Source organism: Eublepharis macularius, chromosome 8 (assembly GCF_028583425.1).
Source record: "Eublepharis macularius isolate TG4126 chromosome 8, MPM_Emac_v1.0, whole genome shotgun sequence".
Taxonomy (NCBI): Eukaryota; Metazoa; Chordata; class Lepidosauria; order Squamata; family Eublepharidae; genus Eublepharis; species Eublepharis macularius.
Window position 1 is genome coordinate 38,522,158 of NC_072797.1, and position 25,991 is coordinate 38,548,148.

At 40.3% G+C, this 25,991-nt stretch overlaps 2 protein-coding genes across 2 annotated transcripts in view; one reads left to right on the forward strand and one right to left on the reverse strand.

The window, feature by feature from the left end:
• Positions 1-6,165, reverse strand: part of THBS4 (thrombospondin 4) — a 42,818-nt gene extending 36,653 nt beyond the window's left edge. Inside the window, exon 1 of the mRNA XM_054986467.1 lies at positions 6,015-6,165. Coding sequence (XP_054842442.1) covers positions 6,015-6,099 — 85 coding nt within the window. The 5' untranslated portion in view covers positions 6,100-6,165. The remainder of the gene's footprint in view (positions 1-6,014) is intronic.
• Positions 6,166-15,175: 9,010 nt separating this feature from the next.
• On the forward strand, positions 15,176-25,540 carry MTX3 (metaxin 3). The gene is made up of 9 exons (XM_054986116.1): positions 15,176-15,260; positions 16,821-16,890; positions 17,503-17,579; positions 18,367-18,459; positions 18,625-18,807; positions 19,658-19,734; positions 22,192-22,349; positions 22,637-22,725; positions 23,812-25,540. Exons 1-9 carry the CDS (start codon positions 15,180-15,182, stop codon positions 23,920-23,922), a joined length of 939 nt encoding a protein of 312 aa, XP_054842091.1. The 5' UTR covers positions 15,176-15,179; the 3' UTR covers positions 23,923-25,540.
• Positions 25,541-25,991: the final 451 nt, after the last annotated feature.

Here is a 25,991-nt window from a genome sequence, read left to right on the forward strand (position 1 = left end):
CAGAGGATACTGGTGGATATCACATCTGCTCAGCAGAAATAAATGAGAGAAGCAGCAAACAGGAATGAGGGGAAAAAACAGAGAAGGTCTCTGTGGTTAACAATACCCTCCTAAATAGACTTACACCCTTTAAGCCCATTGAATAGAAGGGTGTAACTCTGCTTAGGATGGCACTGTAAGGCACTTATGCAGTTGTGCAGATGCTTCAGGTGATGGAGAAGACAGTACAGGCCCCTAACATCCGCTGCACGCATCATAAGCCTGTGTGATACAAGCACTTCACAGGGAGCTACATACATAGCTGCTCAGTTTGCACAACTCTTTCTATGAATTGGATTTTCCTGTGTATAGGTCTCCACAGGGAGCATCTGCCACTCCTTACATTTTTGGAAGGGGAGGGAATGTTCCTGTCCCTCTACTGTACAAAGAATGTCACCACCAGGTAAACATATGAACCTGTCCTACAAAAGTAGTCATCAAGAGCCCACAGACCATTATTTTAAAAGTGGTAAATTATAATGGGCTGCATAGTAGTTGATCTGTAATATCACACACATTTACACCTCATCTATGGTAATATTCAGCCCTTGCCATGTTGTTATAAAATAACCCATTTACCAAATAGTTATATCTATACTGTGGTAAATTACCTCTAGGTAATCTTTATCCATGCTTAACAGCTCTTATTTGAGGAACTAGCTCCTGTCATTCACATAGGTTAATTAAAACAGAAGAGCTGACCACATACAAAAGCTTACCAGCCTGTAAGTGTACACAGCATGCATGACTTCCCACAGTGAATTAAACCAACTGGTCATACCATCCAGAGGTTACTTGGATGGTGACTGGTGAGTATGGAACAGGAATTCTCAATTTTTTTTCAGAATGAAACTTTCAAGCCAAAAGGAGGGGAAATGACCTTTCCTGGCAGCCCCCCCACCCCCATGTTCTTAGTACATTTAAAATTACAGTAACATACCAGAACTGCCCCAAATAAGCAAGTTATATCTATCTTTAACTTACAGCCTTGCTGATTAGAACTGGACCCACTGATTAATCAAATAAACATTTATTAGATTGTTTCAATAATTAAACCCAGTGAAAGCACAAATTCTAGCATTGCTAATACAACTCTTCTACTTGGTCATATCAACACTTGTGACAAAATAAAATAAGCATTATAAAATAAAGGACATTAAAAACAGGATTCTTGTCATTTGAGAGTGGAAATGCCCTGATCCGGATAGTCCATGCAAGCCCAATCTCATCAGATCTCAAAAGCTAAGCAGGGTAGGCCTTGGTTAGTAATTGATGGAAGACCTCCAAGGAAGACCAGAGTCGTTACGCAGAGGCAGGCAATGGCAAATCACCACTGTTGAGTGTCTTGCTTTGAAAACCCCAGTAGGTGTCGGTGTAAGTTAACTATGACTTGACAGCATTCTCCACCACAACAAGAGAGGAGATAGGAAAAAGGAACCCAAACACTTCTAAGGCTGCTGTAGGAAAATTGTAAGCATTGCTTCCTCTATGTGGTTGAATATCATCCCCTAACAGTGACAGAGAAGCAACTATCTCAGGCACTCAGCCAAGACCCCAGCCAGGGTTAGGAGGCTTAAAATAACAACAGCTGTAACAATACAAATATTGAGTGGCTTCAATTTCCTTTCTAATTTCTGAGCCTTAGAAATCCGTTCTCTATGGTAAGCTGTTCTCTCCACACCAACTATCCCAATAGTGCATTTTAGGATTGCTATTTTTTGTTCTGAAAATTTATTTTGGCATCGTGATGCACAGAGCACATATTCATTTCCGCAGGCTATGGAACGGTTAAAGGCACAGAAGCATGGTCAGGGGGGAAATGGTTAGCCCTATTGAACGGTGTTGGCCTCAGAGATACAAAACCAATTGGAAAAAAGTACCAGGTGAAATGGAAAATGGGAATGAATAAGATTATTAGCACTGATTAATAGTTAGACTGGAATGCCAGACTAGGGCTAAGGACCATGAAATGCAGTGGGTGACTTTACGCCAATAACCAAGGTTGTTATGAGAGTCACACGGAGAAGGTGAGAATCACATATGCTGTCCTGAGCTCTTAGCTCCTTAGAGGTAGGGCAGGATTAAAGTGCAACAGACAGATTGATTACCAGTAGGGAGATGTTATGACCAGTCTCTGGCCGAATACACACTTCTCTACCTTTCGCTTTTCATGTGCATTAATCGCACTGGATTCTATCTCGCAATGTCCCAGTCTGTGTTCACATCCCTTCTCTTACTGCTGCTGCCTCGCACTATACTTTGTCCACATCCCTGGTAGAGTCTCGCAATACGGGGCGGGTTTAGATCCGACATCGCCGATGACGACATCACGTTCATTTTTTTTTTCATTTTTCATCAGATTTCCGCTATAGTGTTTTTTCTGCTAAATTGCTATGGCAAGGCCACATCCCTATGATGCCTGTGATTGGTTAATGTTATTCTATGCCTTCTTCTTTGAAATCCATTGGACCATTATTCTGGCGGGCTAATTTGAACTGATATTTAAGGTGGGGGGTGATCCAAACTCCAAACGGGCAGACTAATTATTTGACGCTTGAAAGAATGACAGATTTCCGCTATAACGGTAATTTCAACAGTTAAAAAAATTAATTTTAACAGCCACCGATATTTCCGACTGTTCGGTATCCTAAAAATGACACGGAAATGGAAATGACGCCACCCCTTGATGTCTCCGTGGGGATTTTGGAGCACCCCAATTAAGATTTATGGCTGCAATTGTGCAACAACGCTGGGAAAGTCCCCTTTAAAAAAGGGGGGGAAGGGCAGGCAGGCAGGCATGCTGCGGAGAGAGTGGAAAAGTTTGATAACTGCACGGCAAAGAGGGATGGTGTTCCGGAAAGGCTGCAAACACGGAAGTGGGGTGGTTTGAAGGGGGCGGTCTCTTTGTGAAACGCTTCAATTTGTCCACATCCACGGTGAGAACCGCGCAAGAGAAGCGTTTGAACGCATGAAAAATTTGTCTGAGGCGTAATGCGAAAGATGCGAGAGAATGGCGGGATTGAGGTAAGAGTATGTGAACAGCCCTCTGAGAAGCGAATAATGGGTGGGAAAAAAGCGGAAAACTTGAGATCTGTGGATTCGGCCTCTATGTGAGAGATTGACAATTGGCTGGATACAACTAGCTTTTCTACTGGTGAAAAAGGGAGGGGAGAGTCTGCTTTGACCTCCAAAAAACACTGTACTGGGAGTCATGGGAGCTGCATGGACAAAAGCCATGTGTGACGGGGGCTGCAAAAAGGAGGGGAATTGGGAGAGCTTGAGCCAAAAAAAAATGGAGGTATCCTCTTCAAAGGCTGCACTCCAATGCAGTTACATATATTTCAACCCCAAGTATATTTCAACCTCATTGTTTGCTCCTTTGGCCCGGCCCCTCGCCCAGCATCACAAGGCCCTGGCAGCCGCCATCTTGTCGGGAAACCGGAGAAAGGGGAGGGGACGGAGGGGGGGCATCTGCAGCAGGGAAGGGAGTGGAAAAGACTTTTCCCCTTCTTTTCTCCCCCTCCCACCTCCCAATAGGAAGATAAAGTCAGCTCCATTATTCCCCTCCTCACCACCCCGCCGTGCTGGAGGGTCCACAAAATGGAGGCAGCATCCTCCCCTAAGATTCTCACCTCATTGTTTAATATATTTGCACGATTCAGAATCTACCAGCTTTTCAGTTGACACAAGAGGGAAAGACTGGCAGCCTCCACCAATTTTCTTCCTCACTAAAACTCTGGCTCACATAGTTCCCAGCACAGCTTTTTTGGGGAGGTGAAAAGAGAAGCGTCCACCCTTTGGCACCAACAGAAAAGCTGGCTCGATCCACCCACATATGTTTATATATATATATTTTAAAATTTCTTTTCCATTTAAAACAGTTTGAAACAATAAGATACTTTCTTGAATGCATTTTGTCACCAACCCTAGTAAAATTTCACCATACAGGAAGGTCTTTTGCTCTGGATGAGAGAACAATCTTAGAAAACTTGCTTAGAATTCATTTGAATCAGATTTTATTTAATGAGGCTTATTCCCAGGAAAATATTCTTATGAGTATAGCCTGAACTACAGGCTACTAAAAATGGTTGCTATATTATAGGAAGTTGTATTTTAGGTATTTATTCAATGTTGGATATTAACTTCATTAGATTATAGTGTTTTTATTTCAAACCCTGGATGTTTTAACACTGTACACTGCTTTGGATAATTTTTGGTAGAAAAGCAGCTAAGGAATATTATAATAATAAACCTAGTTTAAAACATTTATGTGCAATCCAGACTGAATATTTCTTAAGTTAATACCACTCATTTTGTTGTGATCATTTCAGACTTAGATTTATGAAGAAATGTAGTTTTTGAAACTCTCTCTGGTGCCCAAATGGTAAATATGTTAATTGGAACAGAGTCTCATTGATGCTATAAACAGAGGTCAATGAGGTTCAAGCGTTTCTACGATTCAGGGTGCAACCCACTGGAAAGTGTTCCTGTGCAACCCCTTTTCAAATAAATGGGGATTGAATGTACCATCATCACTTCAATGTGCAGGAGAACTTTCCAGGGAATTGTACCCTAATGCTACAGTGTCATCTCGTTTTAAATGTTCGAGTTATTTCCACCTCCTTCAAATTGTCAGCTCAAGTTGGCACAGTTTTTACAATATTTTGCTTTTTCAAGCTATTCAGATGTTGCAATCATATGAATTTATGCCATCAAAGTAATTCCATTCAGGAAACACACAGGAAATTATTTTAAATTGCATTTCTATACAAAGAACTGGGTAATACCACCTGCAAGATCCTATTTGGGTGGAAAGGCAGCATATTTTTCAAATTAAATAATAATAAATGAAATGAGAAAAGGAAGGCAGTCAGCCAATTAATTGATGAAGCTAGAGTGAATAAATCTTTCATGTTTTAATCTGCGATCACTCAGGTCACTGAAACAACCTGAGGTTTTTTTTAATGTCCTTTTTGTCAAGTAATTAATATTGGTATGTATCACTCCTACATAGGGAAACTAAAACCATAAAAATACAAATCTATACAACAGCTTAAGTTACAGAAACAGTGTTTTATTCATAATTCTGACATTTCTGAACTATCAGTCTGCCACATTAATAATGTAATAATGCAAACTACTTCAAATAAAATCAAAGATTCAAAAATAGTGAAAATTTTACTATTAATTTCAAAGTAATAGTAATTGTCTCTAAGCAGGTGATAGCCTATTAAGACTATACCCTGTCCAAATGTCACAAATGGGGCTGCCTTGAACCACAAGCAAAGGTGAGAATAACCTTTGTCTAGATTCATAATCTGTTTACATCAATGCTATTGTAAGGGGGCATCTTTTATAGGATATGTTTTTATTTTTTTAAAAAAAACCCAAAGATTTATTTGTTAATGTTCTCAATCTTAGAAAAAATGAGAGAGAGAGAGAGAGAGAGAGAAACAAAAACAAGAATGCTCTTGTGCTCCTACATTTTTTCCCCAGGAGACACAATTTTTTTTTCCAGGAGTACATTTTTTTCATAAGAATCCATTCAATTTATTTCCAATTTATTTCCAAAGCATCATGCCTCAAAAAGTTTTTTTAAAAAAATAAGGTCTGGAGCCTTTATCTTAAAGATAATTGGTTAGAAAGAAAGAAGAAAACCCAGAGTTCCAGATTTCCTCCCATTGCTGGATTAAAACTTTGATTCAAAAGGAATCCTCGAGCACACCCGGATCTTCCCCTTTCTGCGCCCGGCGTCCTTTGCAAGGTGGTCGGTCAGCTTGGATTCGCTTCAGGCTCTTCGCTTTCCTCCCTCAAGGACTGGGGAACCTGCTGCATTGGCTGACATGTGTTTCCCATCAAGTCTCCTGCCCAGGACAATAAACCTGCTGGTGGGAGGGCCCGGCTCAGCCCCAGCAAGAGGGGGAACCAAGCCTCTTCGGACCCGCTCCCGGAGGCCGAGCTGCGCTGCCTCTTACCTTGCGGGCCAGGCTGAGTGCCAAAGACCGGGCAGAGCTGCAGGGCGAGCTGCAGCAGGAGGAAGGCGGCTTTGCGTTTGGTCATCTTTCCTGCCCGGAGCCCCGGCCACTCGCTGCGCCTCGCTCGCGGGTCCTCTTGCACTCCGACGGAGAGGGCAGTGCGGGGAGCGGCTGCGCTCTAGGAGAAAGGCATGGAGGCCGGCTGAGACTGGGCGACGGGCTCCTCCGAGCTGCTGCCGGGACCTTCGTGCAAAGAAGCGGAGTCGCCCGGACTGGCGAGGAGACACTGGCCCAGGTCAGCGGAGGGCGGAGCTCGAGGGGCCCGCGCTGCAGCCCATTGGACGGGAGGGACGGGAGGCAGCCAGTTGGAGTGGGGTCCGAGAGAGCCAAGAGCGCGCCCGGCGCTCAGACCCGCAAACGACCAAGCTGGACGCACCGAGAGGAAGAAGCGCCAGGCAGATCTTGGAGCGGGGCAAGGGAAGCTGGCAGAGACCGGGAGAGAGAGCGAGAGTCGGGTCCAGTGGCCCCTTAGAGACCGGCTACCTTTTCAGGGCATGAGCTTCGAGAGCCAGAGCTGCCTTGAAAAACTTTGTCCAGAGTCTCTGGAAACGCGTTACGCATCTCCCAGCAACAACGATTTCGATCCTGATGTTATCGCTAATCACCTAAAAGAGTTGTTCCCAGCAGAGAAAGGCGTTCCTTTGTTTTCGTCCTGATCGGAGTGGTCTAGTTTGGCTTTGGTACACATAAACTCGGTTGTATATCAACTGGGTTTCTACGTGCGCGTACGCTGGCACTCTCTCTCTCACACCATCCTGTTGTTTTTACTCTTTTGTAATACTATGTTTTCTAAATGATAAAAGACGGGATGGAAAGAGCGGCTTGCTTGGAACAACTTGAATTCTCAATATGTGATGCTCAGTTTCCGGTTATGGGGACAGAGTTTACTTGAGATTTTGGTCTTTTTTGTTCTTGTGAAAGTTTCATGTAATTTATCTGCCCTTCTGGACCAGAGAAGAATAATTCTGAATGGTTAAATTTTTTAAAAAGATGAGAAAAAATTTAATCCTCTTATACACCTGTATTGGAAATGTGTGAATGTCCAGTCTTTCATGACTGGACATTAGAATCCAGCACAGACTGAAAATGACCAAGACAGTTACATAGAATTTTATAAATTTAATGAAAATTGGTGGAAAATATGTGATGTTAAAAAGAAAAAAAAATCATGAACTGTTTGATGAACAGTTTTAATTCTACAGAATTAATTTTTTTAATTATATTTTGTCAAAATAAAAAAGGGTACAGAAAGAAAACGGAGAGGGGAGGGAATGATAAGGTTAAGGGGATTTTACAACTATTCACTACAAGAATTGTTAAAATAGAGTACAAAAGACTTAACCTTTATCAATATTTGTCAATATTGAAATGGAGATTACAACCATTATTAAATCTGGTTAGCATATATTTTCCCTCTATACTACACAAACTGTGCATACCTCCTCCTCCTCAACATTCAATAATAAAAATTAATGATCAAAAGGAAAAGAATCATTTCATTATTACTACAATATCTCAGCTTATTTCTTAATATAACTGATTAATATAGCTTTTAGTATAAAAATCATTTCTACTTATTAACTTTATACCAATATTTCTATATCCTACAATCTATTTCACCAACTATATACTCAAACATTTTCAATATTGTTAGGCTATGACCTCTTATAAGCTGTATCCAATGAATCAGTATACAATCTTTTTCAGATTTGCAAAACTTCTTATACTATCCTTTGTAAGCAAAATAATTTCCTCATTTCTCTTCAAATTATCTCATTGGTCTATTTATATAACTTGTCAATTTTGCCATCACTTCATATTCTGCCATCTTGTCTTTCCAGATTTACCTGGTTGGGCATTCTTTCCATTTGCTTGCAAATGTCACTTTTGCTGCCATCAACAAATATCTAAATAGTTCATGTGATGTTTTGTCAATGTTTTCTGGTGTTATTCCTAACAGCATAGTCTGGGGTTTCATGGCAAAATCGAATTTTAGGATTTTTTGCATCTCAGCATGTATATCTTTCCAATTTTTTTTACTTTTTTTACATGTCCACATATGATAAAAAGAGCCATCTGCTTCTTTACATTTCTAGAATGACTCTACATATTTCTTACCCATTTTCTCAATGTCTTTTGGTGTGATATACCATCTAAAAAACATCTTATACCAGTTTTCCCTTAGAGTTTGGCTTGCCGTGAACTTTGTCCTTTGTCCAAAGATTCTCCCACTGTTGAAATGTTATTTCTTCTCCAAAATTTTGCATCCATTTTATCATGCAAATTTTAACTTGTTCTGTTTCTGTGTCATACTGAAGTAAAAGTTTATAAATTTGACCCAGAATGTGCTCCTTCTTCTGTGTGATTATATTCTCAAAATCAGTAAAATCTCTTAATTGTCCTCCATAATCCTTAAGAACTTCTTTTAATCTAGAGACGCCTGAAAATATATCAACTATTGTATTTTTGTAAATGCTGGAGCTTACATGGAGAAACTAGGGGCTTGTTCTCCCTCCAATCCCCTTGATTTTAGGGAGGGAAGACAATCTAAAATGGCACCATGACACACCCTCTTTCTCAACATCTCTTCCCACACGTAACAAATTACACTGGTGACAAATTACAATGCAGCAGCTATGCAGACAGAGAATCTTGGGTGCTGTTCTTACAACACAAGTCAGTTCCTTTTAGGCTGAGTCTTTGTTTACGAAATGAAATCCTGTTCAATGAGGGGTCGTGTTTGGAATGTGCCTGTCTAATTCTATGAAGTATATGGATCTTATTTAAAAGTTTGCTGATTTGCTTTTGTTAAGGTAAGTTCCAGGCACCTGTGACTTTAACTGCTAACAGAGCTTCTGTCTGATTTTCTGCTCAACTGTTACAAAATATTTACCTTTCCACATTTTTACATAATGAATCCAATCGAGCATGTATGGCATACAGAAAAAATGTCATTTGCTATTGGTTTTACTTAAGAAAATATCAGTCTTGTTAATTTTCCAAGTCATAAAAAGGACTCATTAAGACATGTTTTACAGTTTGCTCATAATGCAGCACAAAACCAACAATGTCTTTCAAAAAATGTTATGAGTCACTATTTTTAGGGAGAAAAAATAAGGGGGCAATTCTCAAGTATTCTATTCTGGATTATATCCTATGGAATCCATTATGGCTGCTGTGAATTAACAAGAGTTCAGAATCATAACCTTGAGGGAGCAATCACCGAAGCTTTATACTTTGGTAGCTCTGTTCAACCCAAGTTATTTTCTATTAGCTCTGATCACTGGCTTATTTAGGCCAGTGAACTATATTTGAATTGGCAGCCTAGTCTTCCTGAGCTATGCTGCTACCTGAGACCCTTTTAACTAAGGATGTCAAGGCCTTTCCCTATGCAAAGAGAACTGTGCCATGTCTATAAGGACCAAACTACGTATTGCAAAGGAGATTCACCATCAGATCTCTTGAAGCTTTTGAAACCTCAAAGCAGCTGCGGTGGCACCCAAATCAGACTAACGATTTGGCACTTCACCAGTATTGTCTTTTCCCCCCAACAGTGTTGTACAGCCCCTCTCCAAGGCCCATGGGTCCAGTTCCTTGTAACTTCTCTGAAGCCTTCAAAAATCATTATTAATTTCTTAGTGCTGAAAGCAAATTCACATTATTCTTCCCAAGTCCTACTCCCTGTGCCTCTGCCTGGAAAGGTGAATGGGTGGCAACTTAGAGACAGGACTTTTTCAGTGTTGGCACCTCACTTGCCCCTTGAGGCTCATCTAATGCATATTTTACTGTTCATCAGGCTTTTAGGAAAAACATTTCTTAAATGATGGGTTCATCCTTTTTAGCTTTTTTAAAAAAGTGATTATTTATTTACTTATAAAATTTATATGCTGCCTCTCCAGAGACCTGCTTGAGGCAGCTTGCAACTATAGCTAAAATCTGCTTCTAGCTTGATGGCTATTTTTTGGATATCATTTTAGGCTGCTGAATGTCATTTCTATTGATATATTGTTGTTTTTATGACTTGACTGTATTGTTTTTACTTTGTAAGCTGATTCGAGTAGGTCTTTGAAGAGGCAGGGTATACATTTTCTAATAAATAAATAATGCTACATGACAATGTGGGTGCTACATGTTCTCGTTGAGCCTGTAATAGGCTGATGTTATACATCCATCTTGTGAATTATTCAGTTATTGATACAGCATCACAAACTTTAAAAAACCTTAAAAATATATATTTGCAATAGTGTGCCAAAGTTGAGGGATTGTAGCCAACAGGCACAGGATTAACCTGAGGCTTTTCTGCAGTTACCATGTATTAAATGGTCATGTAAAGAGGCCCCAGCTTCTGGTTCTGTTCTGTATTAGTATTACTGTTGGGGAAAGTTGCTTGACCAGTGAGATTATGAAACAGCATTTTGCTCCTCCTGTTCCCTGGCAGGAACCTAGTTAAGAGGCTGGCTCTTTGCCAGAAAGGGGATAGTGTGTTTGGTCTGAGTAGTCAGCATGGTCTCAATTTGGTTCCCTTGCTGTGGGTTAGTTTTGATCTTTTCCAGGTTAAAGATGTTGTCCTGGAAGTAAGGGCAAAAAGCCGTTACTCACTTTAACTCATTCTTTTTTTAAAAAACAAGTACACAGCTCAAAATGCTGAGGTTTCCGCATCTATTAATTTATTTACAGGTCTTAGCCAAATGGTTATTTCTCAGCTTCTGAATTAATGTAAAAATGATGGCTGTAATGTGGCAATTACAAAATCAGTAGGCAACTGGTCCTTGGACATGAGGTCATTAATAACTGATTTTGAGGAACTGAAAGTGAGATGTTAATCCTCAGTCTAAAACAGTGGATTGATTATGAAACCCTGATGGCTGAATATATTTCAAAACTTTCATATTCTAAAAGCCTAATGGGTAATGCATCCTTACTAGAGGTGGGCACGATCCAAAAAAAATTACTGATCAAGCTGATCGTGGATCCGCGCCGGCGACAACCCCAAATCACAGATCCACACCGATTATCTCCCGTTTCCAATCTGTGGATCGGATCAGGGAGTGGGAAGGTGGGTGGTAGCGGCGACCGCCAGGCCCGGCGGGCACGGGGAGGCGGTGACGAGCTGCCTCCCCTTAGGGAGGGAACGTTCACACACACACACACACACACACACACACAGAGAGAGAGAGAGAGAGAGAGAGCAGAGAGAGAGAGAGAGAGCAGGGGGGGAGTTTTTAACCCATCCCTGCTTCTCCAAATAGAGAGAGAGAGACACCCCGTAAACATGTTTCAGCCAGCTTTTTAAAAAAAGCAGGGACAGAATCCTCCATTCCTCCCCACCCAATTTTAAAAGCAAGCAGCCAGTCTTCCAAAAGCATATTTTAAACACACACCGTGAGCTGTGAATGAGGTTTTCCCACAAAATACAGTGTTTTAAAAGCAGGTTAAAAACAGAGAGCGACAGACAGAAAAACAGCCATTCCTCCTACAAAGCCCCGTTTTTTAAAAAAGCAAAAAACGTTTGGAATGCCCATGGCTACAGAACACCCCCTTCCCCCTCCCTCCCCTGGGACTCTTCTCTCAACTGGTGGTGTGTTGCTGCTCCATGGTTGGAAGGAAGCCCTGATCAAGGAAAGCTGGGCTTCCATTCGGGTTTCTAGGGCAACAGGAGGGCAAACACAGCTCAGGCATTCCCCTGGCTCCGTTGCCCCAGAATAGATTACTGGCGCCTGATTGTCTGCATCCCCGATCAGATCCCGATGGCCTGAATCAAGCCCCAATGAAGGGCCCCCCGGAATGCTGGATCGGTCGCCATGGACGGCACCAATCCACTGGGACCCAATCGTGCGAACGCCATTATCGTGGGTGTTTTTCTATCATAATGCTGATCTTGCCCATCTCTAATCCTTACAAATGATGGAAAATCCAACATCTAGTGACGAGTCTGTTGTACTGCATTGCTGTTACTACTTCTATCCCTGCTGCATAACAGTAGATGTACAATGTTGGTTAGACCTGTAAGGCTCACTTCGCCATCAGGCTTACCTTATATCACTTGTCATTCTCTGATGCAAATATTAATATGCATAGTGTATACGAGTAGATATTTCATTGAATAGTACAGAAGGTGATATGTGAAGTATAATAATAACAGGCTTTATGAAGGGTTGAAGGATAGAGGACAGTGGCTTTATGGATACTCAGTGGAAGGCAATTATTCTTTAATAGGCAAGAGTGTAAGGTAAGAGATGAAAACAAAAATGTAGGTAGACATGAAAAAATAAAGAGTAGTATGCTTATAGGAGTTTGTTATGTAATGGCCAACTAGCTATAAGAGTGGCTCTGTGGCCACCATGAGGACACCATTACCATTTTAAAATGCTGCAAGGGCCCAATCCTGACCAGACTTACAGCGAGGAAAACTTAGCGCCCCCCCCCACAAGCACTTGAAAAGGTACGGAGGTGGGAAATGCCTCATTGGTGGTCCAATCAAGATTGGGCCCTTGCAGCATTTTAAAATCACTGTCATATCTAGTTGGGCTCTATGGTACCAAAGAGGAAGCCTTAAGCAGGTTACTATGGATAGGGCTCCCGCAGCCCCATTACAGAGATATTCACTCAGCCTACTTTTTGTTCATTTCAGTGAAAAGTTAACACTGTTTTATTGGAAAGAGCTCTTAAGTGACAGGTCTTTCTGCTAACATTAATATTTCTTAGCTATTTATTTGGATCTAGTTATTTGGGTGTGTTTGCTTTTTAGCATCGGAATTATAATTTATAATAACAATAACAACATTCAATTTATATAGCACCCTTCAGGACAACTTAATGCCCACTCAGAGCAGTTTACAAAATGTGTTATCCTCACAACAATCACCCTGTAAGGTGGGCAGGGCTGAGAGAGCTCTGAAAGAGCAGTGACTGACCCAACATCACCCAGCAGGCTTCAAGTGGAGAAATGGAGAATCAAACCAGATTGCAGACTGCACTATGGAAAATCGAACCACTTTTGACATTTGCCTTCTGACCAAACCCTATTCTAATCAATTCCTCGCACCCAGTCTTTATGTACCTGTTCACCTGTCCTTTTCCTCTGCCCTCTTTCATTTAACTGAGTCATTTAACTGAGGGCCAAATGTGTTAGTTGGGAGATCTACATTCATGTCTCCTGAAAGATTTTTAAAAGCTTCAAAGCAGCTCTGAATTGAATCAGGGAGGTTATGCTGGAAGGCCAGTGTCTCAGTCTCATTAGTTTGCCTTTCCCCATGGCTGCTTTCAAGCCTTAAAAAAAGTTAAAAGATCCGGCTTACTTATTTCAGATATTTATAGCCTACTTTTCTCCTCAAGGGGGATCCAAAGTGGCTTCCATCATTCTTCCTTCATCTAGTTTATCGTCACAACAGTCCTGCGAGGCAGATTAGGCTGGGAGTGAGTGAGTAGCCCAAGGTCACCCTTTAATAGTGGTATGGATTTGAACTTGCATCTTCCAGATCTTGGTCCAACATTCTAGCCTCTACATCATGCTAGTTCTTAGAATGTGGCTGTTATTGCTTTTTTGCTGACATCAAAAAAGCATGCAAAGGTTAACTTGTAGCTGGTCAGACATATGTTTATTTAATTCATCAAAAATATGAAGAACAGATGGATATTTTGGGTGTTCTCCTCTCATTTCTGAAATTGTAGTTTCTATATCCATGGGCAAGGGCTTAGGTAAAAAATAAATCTTACAAAATCTCTGACTCCAGGAAAAGGGGTTTTATGGAAACCACAAAATATTTCAAGTCGCTCCATAAGTCTATAAACTCTCCATAAAATCCTAGCTGTTGGTAACACTGACTAACCCATGCAATATAGTTCACAGAATATTTCTGCCCTTAAAATATTTCTTTCTTTCTGCCTCCAGATGAAATAAACATCAGTTTGTCCAAATTCTTTTAAAGTTGCAGATTTCATATTTTTCCTATGAGTAAACTAGTTTTGTCAAAACAAAGAGAACTTAAAAATTAAGTTGTGTGCAGCAATAAACTTTATATCTGCTTACTCAACTCTGAACTTTTTAAAATTTTGAAATATTAGAATCCTTAAAGGTCAAAATAATGGGACTTGCAGTAAAATAAAAGATTCAATATTATTAAACTGTAGATAAACTAATCATAGGGCTAAAAGCACAGGACTATTACAGTTTACCCTAAACCTGACCAAAATTAAAATTTGTTCCTTTGTTTAGGGAATTGTTATCCCACTTTTCAACTAAAATAGCAAGCAAGGTGGCTTACAAGTGAGATTTTAAAAGAATAAATACAAACTTTTTTAAAAAAATTAAGTATTTATCAAACAGGGCACCAAAATGGCAGTGAATGAAACATATTAGTTTATCAAACATTAGGTACGAAGCTTTGAAAAGCAACAGGTTTGAACAGCCTGATCTCTGAGGCCTGATGGTTTTGCCCTAGTATCTGACCTGAGTAACTTTAATACTTATTAAATAAAACGGAAGTCCAGTGGTACCTTATACTGCTGTCTTAAGTAGAGGGTATGGCTGTCCTGTCCAACTTTTTAAGCAGTTACATCTTTCTAAGTCCACTGAAATTAACAGGCTCGGAAGAGTGAAAAACTGGATAGGACTGCACTGTGAAAAACTAACAAAAATTATTTTTAACTCAGGAGTTAGAGAGAGCGCTTCATCAGATGAACGAGCTCTGATTCACAAGTCCTAATGCTTGAAATATCGTGTTCAGTCTTTAAGGTAAAACTGGACCCCTGCTTTACTTTGCCACTACAGACTCAGACCTATCCGTCGGGAAGAATTGTTCTGGTTATCCTCCCTCGCTCTGTGACCGCACCGCAGGCACCCTTTTTTCAGTCTCTGTGAGAATTAAAATGGGAGAGACTCCGAAGACAAAGGATATGCAACAAAAAAGTGTGCAATATCTGAGATCCTAGAGAGCGCTTTTCAGGTATTGAACCCCACGAGCTACATCCCGCGAAGCAAAACGGCACACGCGGCCGACCGCCCTGGCGCCAGAGCCTCGCCGCCCGGGCCTCCTTCCGCAAGGACAACCTGAGAGGCGGGACTTGGGGGCGTGGCTCCACGAGGGCAGAGGTAGCCGCGTCAACATGGCGTCTCCCCTCGAACTGAACTGCTGGGGTGGCGGTTGGGGATTGCCGTCCGTGCACGCGGAGTGCCTCGTTGTCATGGTAACGGCGGCCTTGGAGGGCAAGTGAGGGGGAGGCTAGAGAGGCTCGGGGTTGGGGAGCGCGGAGCCGAGGGCTTTAATGGGGAGGGTTGGTTTAGCCGGGAGAAGCGTGGTTAACCTTGGGTTGCGACCGCGACGGGGGACTTTTCCTCCCCCAGGGTTTTTGTTCAACGGTCTGGAGCCTCTCGAATGGCGCGGTCCTCTGCTCAAAAGTGAAGCTCCAGTGAGTTCAATTAAGCAAAGTAATAAACAGTTCAGCTAAGTCTCTTTGCCGGTAACAGAAAATCCCGTTCTACATTCATGTCATAGTGGAGAATAATGTTTAAATTAGGAGCAAGTTAGCAAATTGCTGTGCCAAGAGCTCTTTCTGAGGAGTAAATAGGCCTGAGTAGGATTTTGAGTGTGTGCAGAAGGCAGCATTGTACAGCCTGAGCCTATCAGATCTGGGTAGCTAAGCAGGGATGGGAAGTCTTGGATGGAAGACTGCAGAGGAAGGCACTGGCAAAACCCCTCTGCTTCTCTCTTAAGAGAGTTGAAATAGGAACACTGAAGGAGAAATGGGATGTTAAATTTGGTATAAGATAAAGGGAGGAAGAGAGAGAAGAACAGATTCATATATGAGTTAGAGTCAAAGAATTAGAGAAGGAAAAGTCAGAAAGTTAAGGTGTTGGAATGTAGGTAAGGAATTTAGATAGATAACAAGCCCCTTGCTGGGGTCGCCATAAGTTGGTTGTGATTTGAGGGCACTTTATACACAGGATTCTGAGTATACCTGCTTAGCGTTGTTCTCATGGTTTCTTCCTCATTGTACTCTGTATTTCTTCACAGGAGTCTCAATTCTGCTCTAGATGTTTGTAAGCAGCAGTGCACAGCAACTACTTGCCCCAGATTTTATTTATTTTATTTTTATTTTATTTATTTCAAAATTGTATTCTGCTGGGCGGATAACAACATATTAAAATACAGTTAAAAATTCATATTCATTAAAAACAACACATTTAAAACAAGATGGTGGACAGCCTTCACAGGGAGGGTTTTATACACCCCCTTTTTCCAGGCTGGCGGAGGCCCAGCCTTAGCCACGTGCCTGGCGGAACAACTGTTTCTTGCAGGCCCGGTGAAAAGATAGTAAGTCCTGCCGGGCCCTGATTTCAGCAGACACAACATTCCACCAGGTGGGAGCCAGGACCGAAAAGACCCTGGCTCTAGTCGAAGCTAGGTGGGCCTCCTTGGGGCCAGGGACCACCAACAGCTGTTTGTCCCCTGGTCGGAGTGTCCTCTGGGGAATATATGGGGAGAGACGGTCCCGTAGCAGCTCCATCTGCATTAAAAGACTCATCTATTTCCTGTGTTATATCCTGTGATGTGGAGATTTTGGGGGGTGGAACCTGCGGAGGGACCTCTGTAGAGTATGGCACCCGTGATGCTTCTTGTAGTAGCAGTGGCATAATGTGATTGGGATGGGACATATTATAAATAAAAGCTTACCACCCGTTTTCACATATAAATTGTTTACATTCTGCAGAATAAATGACAGTTTGTTTTGTAACCTTTATTGCAGGCATATGGGAGGTTTTCTGGTGCACCATTGAAAATGAATATTATAGATAATTCATGGAGAGCACTAAGAGGTATCACTTTAGCATTTTTACATGTACGTTATCATATTTGGCCACATTTGAAGAAACAGTTACATACATACATCTCCACAAATAGGTAGGCTGTTAAAGTTGTTTTTTGTTCAAGGCAAAATGTTGATAAGACAACACAATTTTTTTTTTTTTGCCAGCACCTTGTTGCAAGCCAGATCATGTTGCACCAGATCATCTATGATGCCACATTGACTTAGCATCTCAGGACATGGCAGCTGTACTGTGAAGAGTCTTGTGTGAAAAACAGTTTTTGGTATATAGGGAGAGTGATGGCAGAATGGTGGAATGGTAAAATTTAGCACAATCTCATACATAATAATAAGATAAAAGTCCTTCCCATGTTGCATGGGTATGATGCAACTACAAAATATGAGCATTAATTCAAAATCATGTGCCAAAGGTAAAGGTTGCTAGGCTTGCTATGATGGTAGTAGCTTACTCAGGCAAATGCATGACACAGCATCAATCTTTTGGGGAAACCCATAGTATTAAACTGATAGTATGTCTTACAGGAGCAAACTTGAGCCTCAATTAAGTTGACATTAGGGCCTTTTGGTTTATATGATCTTGACATCAATTCTTAACTTTTAGGGAGTGTACCATTATTGCTATCGGATGACGTTGTTATTTCTCAGCCAGCAAAAATACTAAACTTCTTAAGAAAACAGGTGGGTTTCCAAATACAGCATCTCATGTTTAAGTCAGTTTAATGTTTAAAGATTTTGTTGTTGTCCTTGCTTTTATTTGTGAACTGTTATTCTATGCGCAATGCAAAAAGACTTGCGTGTAAGGTAAAGAATGCAATTGGTTGTTGAGGCATGGCTTCAGTTTGACTGGTGCTGAGAATTCTGCTTGGCTTCTTTGGCGAGCCACTCTGCAGCCTGATATGTGGGCCCACACCTAAGCCTGAAGAGCAGGATTGCACCCCACCAGTCTCTGTTACTTTTAGATCCTCTGTATGATGTAAAGAATTCAAACAGGAATGCAAGTATACTTTGCATGAACCTTTTGCATTTTTCTTTAAAAGAAAATTGTGTTTTGATTCTTAAAGTTGTCCATTCTTCTCAGTCTTTACTTCCAGCTTTTTATAATACTAAATTCTGGGAAGGCACATCTTAGCTCTGTTAAGATGATACAAAATTTCTTCATTGTGTTCTTAATGTATTTGTCATACTCTCTGGATAACTTTTGGCAGTTCTGCTTTGAAATCATTAACTTGGAAAAAAATAAGACAGTAATTTGGTTTATTTTATTTATTTAAAATATTTCTAGACCCCGCTTTCGCCATAAAATAGGAAGTCAAGATAGATTTATTATATGTTATATATGTTTTGTGCAACCAGGAATTAATAACAGTTTCTCTCTAGAAGAATCCATGATTGTTTTGTTTCTTTTCTGTTTGTAAATTGTTGTTTGATTTGTTTGTGGTCCATCTCTTTTTTTTTTCACTGACAGAAATACAATGCTGATTATGAACTGTCTGCCAAAGAAGGCGCTGACACGCTGGCCTACATTGCCCTGCTTGAAGAAAAGCTACATCCTGCTTTGGTAAGGTACAAAGTTGTAGTTGGGGCCAAAGGTAATGATATTGGGTGACATTCAGCTAATGTCAGTGACTTATTATTGCAGACAAAAACTTCCGTTCTTTTTAAGTGAGAACTTGATGTTCATTCTTGAATTGCAGTTAATTTGTTCTTTATCATTGTGATATAGCTGCACACTTTCTGGGTGGAAGCTGATAATTACTACACTGTGACAAAACCATGGTTTGGTTCAAGGATTCCATTTCCCCTGAATTGGTACCTGCCTGGGAAGATGTCTCGGGAAGCGCTTAACAGGATTTTTGTGACAAAAGGCGGACCTCCGCTCTGCAGTCTTACTGAAATAGAAGCGCAGGTAAGTTATGCTTTGTGAGTCATTTAGGTCACAAATGGATGCAGATTTATTAAAATTGCATGCTAAATGTCTGTCTTCCTACTTATTGACAGTAGAATGCAGCATTTATATTTTTATATATCTTTCAAATTATCTGCTATCTTATCCTTTTGAACTAGAGATGCTGGGGTCTTCTGGGGTTGAGTCTAGGATCTTCTCCATGATTTGCAAAAAACTAAGCAAGTAGCAGACACTCCAGGAGGTGGTTTGCAGTCATACACTCAAGTATGATATGCTCTGGCCCTGATAGCTTGGAATTGTGCCAGGAAGCAAGTTTGGCAACTGGTACAGAATTCGTACTATTCATTCTGTCCACCTAGCATTGGTCAAAAAAGCTGTGCTACTGTATCCTGACTCATTTGAAGCTTCTGATAAATTTTTAAAGGCATCCTAATATACAGTAAATTGCAGTAGTTAATCTGTGAAATGTTCAAGACACAGATGATGGACATGACATCTCTGATTTGCAGGCGAATATGATAATAGTGTGGTCATGCAGTGAACAAGCAAGAGGAAGAAGAGTCTAGCATTCAAAAGGATAACCACAGGCAGGGGTTAGTGCAAGGTTAGTGCAAGGTCACACATTAAGTTCTGTAGCATTGTTTTAGGGTTAATGTATGCCTCCTGTAATCTGTGCCATTATAAATAGAAAGAATTTAATCTTTTAGGGATTTAAGTGATACACATTATGCCACATGGATTCTTGGTTGTTCCTCTTGCTGATCCCATGCAAGTTAAATTGCGATAAGTATTTGGAAGTAGTGCAAATAAGTTTTGTTTTCTTTTTTTTTCTTTGTTGGGTACTTTTTAGATATACAGAGATGCTAAGGAGTGTTTGAATCTTCTTTCAAGCAGACTGGGGACATTGCCATTTTTCTTTGGAAATATGTAAGTACTATGTTTGCAACATACAAAATGTGGTATGTTTAATGCCAAATATATATATATTATGTTTTAAAAGCTATGGGTGGTTTGTTCTAGGGTTTTGTTTTTACATTTTGTTTTTCTGTTCTTGTGGATTGTTTTTTTTTTTTAAATCCTCACATAAATAGTGATTGATGTGCAAAGCTAATAAGTAAAGGTTGCATCAAATTAAAAGATGGCTAATTCTGTGTACTGAAGAGAACACAGGCCTAAAAATAGAGCTCACAAAGTGTCCACCCCAGAATAAATTTTCCTTCTTCCTGGCTTTGCAACAGAAGTGACAAAATTGTGCACCAGCAAATCAAATGCTGACTCAGCCATCAGTCTAGCCTCTTCTCCCCCACTTCCCCACATGCTTCAGGCAGGCAGCATGTCATCCTTTTTAACAAAATGAAAGCACTGTATATTCAGTTATCTATTTGTTCATTCATTAGACATTTTATTAAAAAAACAATAGAACATGTTGTTATAAAGTACAAACTTGCACTAGGAATGAGGAGATAGGCATCTTAGCAACATCAAAGGTTCCAGCCAGTTAATGCTGACTTCTACTGCAACCCCTCTTCTCCTTATCTCAGCCCTGCTGAAGAATAGGCAGCAGTTTGGCTAAACAGTGTTATATGATTCACACTCTGAACCAACAAATGATGGTTTGTAAATGGTTGAACTGTAGGACTGAACTGAAGCTCTTTTCCAAGCCACAATTTGACCACAATGTTGTTTGGCATAATATTCAAATCAAGAAGCCGCATTTGGGAGCCATTACTCCACCCTTGTTTTCCCTGGCCCATTGTTACTGCTGACTGAGAGTAGCAGATCTGCGCATGGAGTGATGCTTTGCCAGCAGACAGGAAAGGCTAAAGAATTTAGAGAGCAAGCCTAAGTAGATCTACTAAAATCTATTCAATAAGGCTTACTCCCAGGAAAGAGGATTGCAGTGCTTGGTTAGCATTCTGGGATTCTAGTTGGAGGCAGATAAGAAGGCAAGAAGCATAAAAGATTGTTTGCCTGGGCATCTGGAATTCGGTCCCTAGTTTGACATTATGTCTGCATCAGGCCAGTGACTCCACACCCAGCCTAGCCCAGTATATGTTGTAAATGCTTTCTGACCAGATTTCCTCTCCTCTGTTGCTAGGATGATTTAAATTAGACAATGATCTTCCTAATTTTAGCAGGTCACATCTGCAAAGTGATTTGGGGGAGGGGGGAGTCTGATCCTTACTGGAGATGCTACGCAGTATATCCAGCTCCTGTATTATGCCCATCTTCAGTCTGAATTGGTCTTGGAACCATCTCTACTGCAAGTAGCCAGGGAGAAGGACAATTCTGAGCTAGATATCCAGGCAGCATCTTCATTCTAAGGACCCATATTACACATCAGTATTGTTCATCAGTGGTGTGCCTGGCCACCAGTGCATGTAGCCACATGGCTCCTACATGTAGTTAGTTAGAAAAATTTTATACCACCTCTCCAAGAAACCTGCCCGATGTAGCTTACAAAATAAAAACTTTTAATTTTTTATATTTAATTAAAATCCAGAATTTTAAAAAAACCAGCTGTAGCATGAAAACGTAAGTCATTGAGCATCTTAAAATAACAGTGTTCAGAGCACATTTTAAAATGATGTTAGATGTTAAAAACCCCTAATTAAAAGCCTAATTAAAAGAAATGTTTTGCCCTGGTCCCTAAGAGTGCAGCATAGGCACCCAACAAGCCTCAAGGGAAAGGCGATTCCATAAACAAGATGCCACTGCTGAAAAAGCCTTGTCTCTGTCACCACTTGCTTTACCTCTGAAGGTGGGGGCATAGAGAATGGGTCTTGTAAGGCAGAACTTAACTGGTGGGCTGGACAATTACTTGAGCAGTGTGGGAAGTAGCTTACACTGAAGACATTAAACGAGACCAGAGTTTGGTCCTTTGGAATATCTGACAGCATCTGATCACCATCTGTGTATCAACATTCTATGTAGATTTGTTGAGTTATCAATTCTTGTTTATCTTTACTAAGTGAGCTGCTAAAATTATGCAAGTGTTTAATATTAATATCTAAGAAATAGTAGCCAAAGGGCTTGGCATACGTGACCACAGCTGCTGCCATCTGATAATTTCAGGTGCACGCACTTGCACTCATAACCTACTTGGCATGTGGTTGATGCTATGCATAAGCGGTACTCTTAGCCAACTGCTGGACTTGTTTTATAGTCATGATGACCAAACACAACCCTACCTGAACTTTTAAGGAAATAACAAAATGTGCCGTATGAGTACTTCTGTTAACAGTTCCACACATGCTAACATGAAACTTCTAAGAATCCTCAAATTGATGCATTTTGTGTTATATATGTGTGTGTGTGCGCACGCGCTTCATATATATATGAAGTTTCTTACGGAACCTTGAGTATCATGTTTATGGTCCCTAGGCCTACAACTCTGGATGCATTTGTGTTTGGTTTCCTTGCTCCTCTTTATAAAGTGCAGTTCCCAAAAGTCCAGTTACAAGATCATTTGAAGCAGCTTCCCAATTTATGTCGTTTCTGTGATGACATCCTAAGTTGCTACTTTAGACTAAACGTAACAGGTAAGCTGTGCTTTTCTATTTCAGTATGTGCCATACATTTAGAAGAGGGATATGCTAAAATTGAATAATTTCACTACCAAACTCTGAAGATCTGTTCTTTTTTGAGTGTGTGTGTGTTTGTGTGGGGAGGGGGGGCGTTAAGTAGAAACGGTAGAAGATTTTTAGTGTGTGTGAAGATGTAATTTCTTGTTCTCTTTTTGCCCTGTCAAGAGCTTGAAAAGCTTTGTGAAGGGGCTATTCAGTTCCTTCTAAGTTTTCTTCTCTTTCTGTATGCTTTGCTGATCTAGGTATCTCTCCAGCTGGTCAAGACCCTGTTGATGCAAATCTGCAGAAACTCATACAACTTGTAAACAAAGAATCCAACTTAATTGAAAAGGTTTTATTTCAGCCTATCTGTGATCTTTTTGTAAGGCCCAATATGTACATGATGTCAGCAGTTGTGTGTGGGTGGGATTCATGGGGGAAGTGTCAAAAAATCAAAAGAGCAAAATGGTGATGAATATGAACCCTCCCCTTCCTGTAACCTCTCCTCTCAAGCACTTTTCTCCTTGGCTGAGGACTGACTCCAGAAGTCAACACAGTTAGCAGAAACTGTTTGGTGTCCAGGGACTGCAGGGAGAACTCTAGCATTTGTCCTTCACATTTAAGCTTGGACTCCAACTGCCATCTTTCCATGTGACTGGGGCAGTTCCATGTGGAAGCACACAGAACCATCGTGTCTAGTGTGACTCAACATTATTGCCTTAACAAGATCTTGTTAATGTTGGTTTAAAGTATGCTTTATGAATGACTGTTTAATAATAGTCAAGATGAATGTTACATAGTTTAGAAAATTCAACATAGTGGGTATGATCATAACGGTTTTCTGATTCCAAGTGTGCTGTTTGGAGTGTTACATTAAGTAATTATAAGACATCACTATCAAATCTGCCTGTGTTCTAGGATTATTTCATGTGCTGTTGCTTCCTATGAGAAATGTAATTTATTTGGGTTGGACCCTGTCTAAATTACAGCCAAAGTGCAACTCCCCTCTCTCCCCTCTCCTGCTTCAGTCAAAAATGCCCCCTCCCTAAATGCTGCTCCTGGGGGACAGGGAACTCCCCGTGACCAGCATGAGTGGGGGTCCTGTGGAAGCTGCTCTTATGTGGCTAGGGTAATGGACCCCTCACCATTCTCTCTAACCTGTTTACGTTCACATGATGGTTGAAATAGCATCCTCCATAAACATGAGTTTAGGGGGATAAGAAAGAATTGACATATTTGCCAGTTGTACTCTGAGAATTGAAATACTGAGGAAGGACAATACTGATTTACTCCCCATATCCTGGTTCCTTTGATCTCAGTGAGACTACTCAAGTATATGTCTTTAACTTGGACAATAGTTAGTATTCCCTTACATGGGAACAAGGATATAGACACCTTCTTCAGAGATCTGAATTGGAGCATGATTTGTTTCCTACAGATGGATGATAATCTTCGAAAGAGTCCTCAGCACCCTCCACGGAAACTGACAACTCTCAAACTTTCTACAACTGGGGAAGGAAGCAACTCAGTGAATCGCTTGTCACCCTGAGAGTTTTCGTGGTTGTGTGTGTGCTCTGATGTCAGTCTGTCGTTGATCTTCAAGCTAATTCTGCGTGGATATGAAGTTACAGAGAAAGCTGAGATGGTCAACAATTGCAAATGCAATCGTATAATCAATGCACGGTGTTTATATAAGGAACAGAGAAAGTCTGTATTGACTACAAGCAGAATCATTAAGCAATGTATGGTACCATATGAAGCCGCCTTAAATGCTGCATAATGCTTGCCTTCCAGAGTCAGCATACTTCTTGACCAAAAGCTAGGATTCCACTCATCACAATAAGCAAATGCAACATCCTCTTCTGCTAATTAGGCTTTCTATTTTACTGCATTCATGTTATGTCTTAACTAGGCTGTTGTATGTGTGAAGTGGCTGGTTGGTCACACCATTTTTTTCACTTTGTATAAATAGTTCAAACACACTGTTGTCCTTTATGGCAGGATGTACTGAGATGCAGTTGCTATTTTTAATATGCTATAGCAAACAATGATTAGGAGAGAGAGGAAGAGAGAGCATGGTTATTTTAAAGTGAATTCAGATTTTTAAATGAACTGCAATTTAGCGCTTGATATTAGAACTTTTATTTAGATGCAGTCTCGGCCAGGAATGAGAGCATATCCCATCAAATTTGTAGCACACAGATTTACAACACTAGTTCAGTGCAGGTAAGAAGGCAGACTTGCCACTCTGTTGCCAGCTAAGATAGAATATATATATATATTCCCCCTGCTTACTTCTAGAACTTTCAAGTTCACGCAGTAACAAAACTCAGCCCGATCCCACCCCCCGTCAGTGAGCTCCAAAATTTGTTTTAAGTTGTAACTTGGTGGCTTAAAAGGCTGCTGACCTGACATAAAGTACTGTGGTGGATGTTCTATGCACCCAGAGCTCCCATTCATATTGGTGAAATGCACAATGTGTAGCAGCCATTCCAGGGAAGAAATACATACTCTGTGCTTGGAGGTGTCTGCATGCATAGCGAACTCTGAGTCAGGTTGATTGTGTAACATATATTTATAATAATAATCAAGATGGTAATGAATGGAGTGCCTTTCATTTTAGCATTAGCCATGTCCATGTCTCTTATTATAAATACAATATAGTCTGCTTTTTTTAGACGGACTCCTCTAAAATCCAATCATGTTCTTAAAAATATTGTTCTGAATTACCAATATATCATTAACCATTTTCAAAAAAGTGCTCAGCCAAATGACAGCTGCTCTTAATCGATCATTTCATAGCTGACCCTAAAGAAATAAGTTTCCATACCATCAAATATAGCTTTCCTCAACTGACTTTATTTTGCAAAGTCAAAGAAAGCTGACTTTTCCTCCCCTGTAAATCACTTTCAGTGTTCTGTATGTGAAGAGAAATAGCTGTACAAACAAGCCTGTAAATCATGTACATAAACATACTTACAGAATATTACTTTATAAAACAAGATTTGTAAAAATCGTTCATGGATCTTATTATTTATAACAATTTTGAATGTCTAATAAGAATAAATTTTAAGTTTCATGTTACTTCTAAGTTTAATTCCTTTGGTTATTTGAAATGTACGGACACTACACATACAATAATAGTAATTGTAGGGATATACATTAGAAGTGAAAGTTGTTAATGTCTCCTCTTGACAAAGAGACATAAAATGAAACTGTCATTTCTCCCAAACATACCATAAAGTAATTGTGAAGGATGCTGTAATTGGTCTCAGCAGTATCATAAGCATCTGTGACTAGTCCCAGAAACATGTACGTGAAGGTAAGGCACATTTGGGATTAAGAGAACAATCCTAAGCAAATCTATTCAGGTCTATTCACTGGGGCTTACTTCTGGGGAAGTGTTATTAGGATTGCATTGTAAGGTCTATTGTACTCTCTTAGACATAATTATGTGTAAATACAAATAAGTTTCAGTTGAACAAATGCAGAAGTCTGTTTATTGTTAAATAAGAAAGCGTACTTAGACCAACTTCAATATACAGAATGGAAAAACTTATATAGAGAGCAATATATTTCCAATATAAGAGCTTAAAGACTTTTGTAGATAGCTAAGAA

What these genes read in the sequence shown, in the direction of transcription:
- MTX3 (XM_054986116.1), top strand. Translation starts at nt 15,180, where the DNA reads ATGGCGTCTCCCCTCGAACTGAACTGCTGGGGTGGCGGTTGGGGATTG. An exon ending in CCATTTTTCTTTGGAAATAT is followed by an intron (nt 19,735 to 22,191) that starts GTAAGTACTATG and finishes TATGGTCCCTAG; the next exon opens with GCCTACAACTCTGGATGCAT. An exon ending in AATCCAACTTAATTGAAAAG is followed by an intron (nt 22,726 to 23,811) that starts GTTTTATTTCAG and finishes TGTTTCCTACAG; the next exon opens with ATGGATGATAATCTTCGAAA.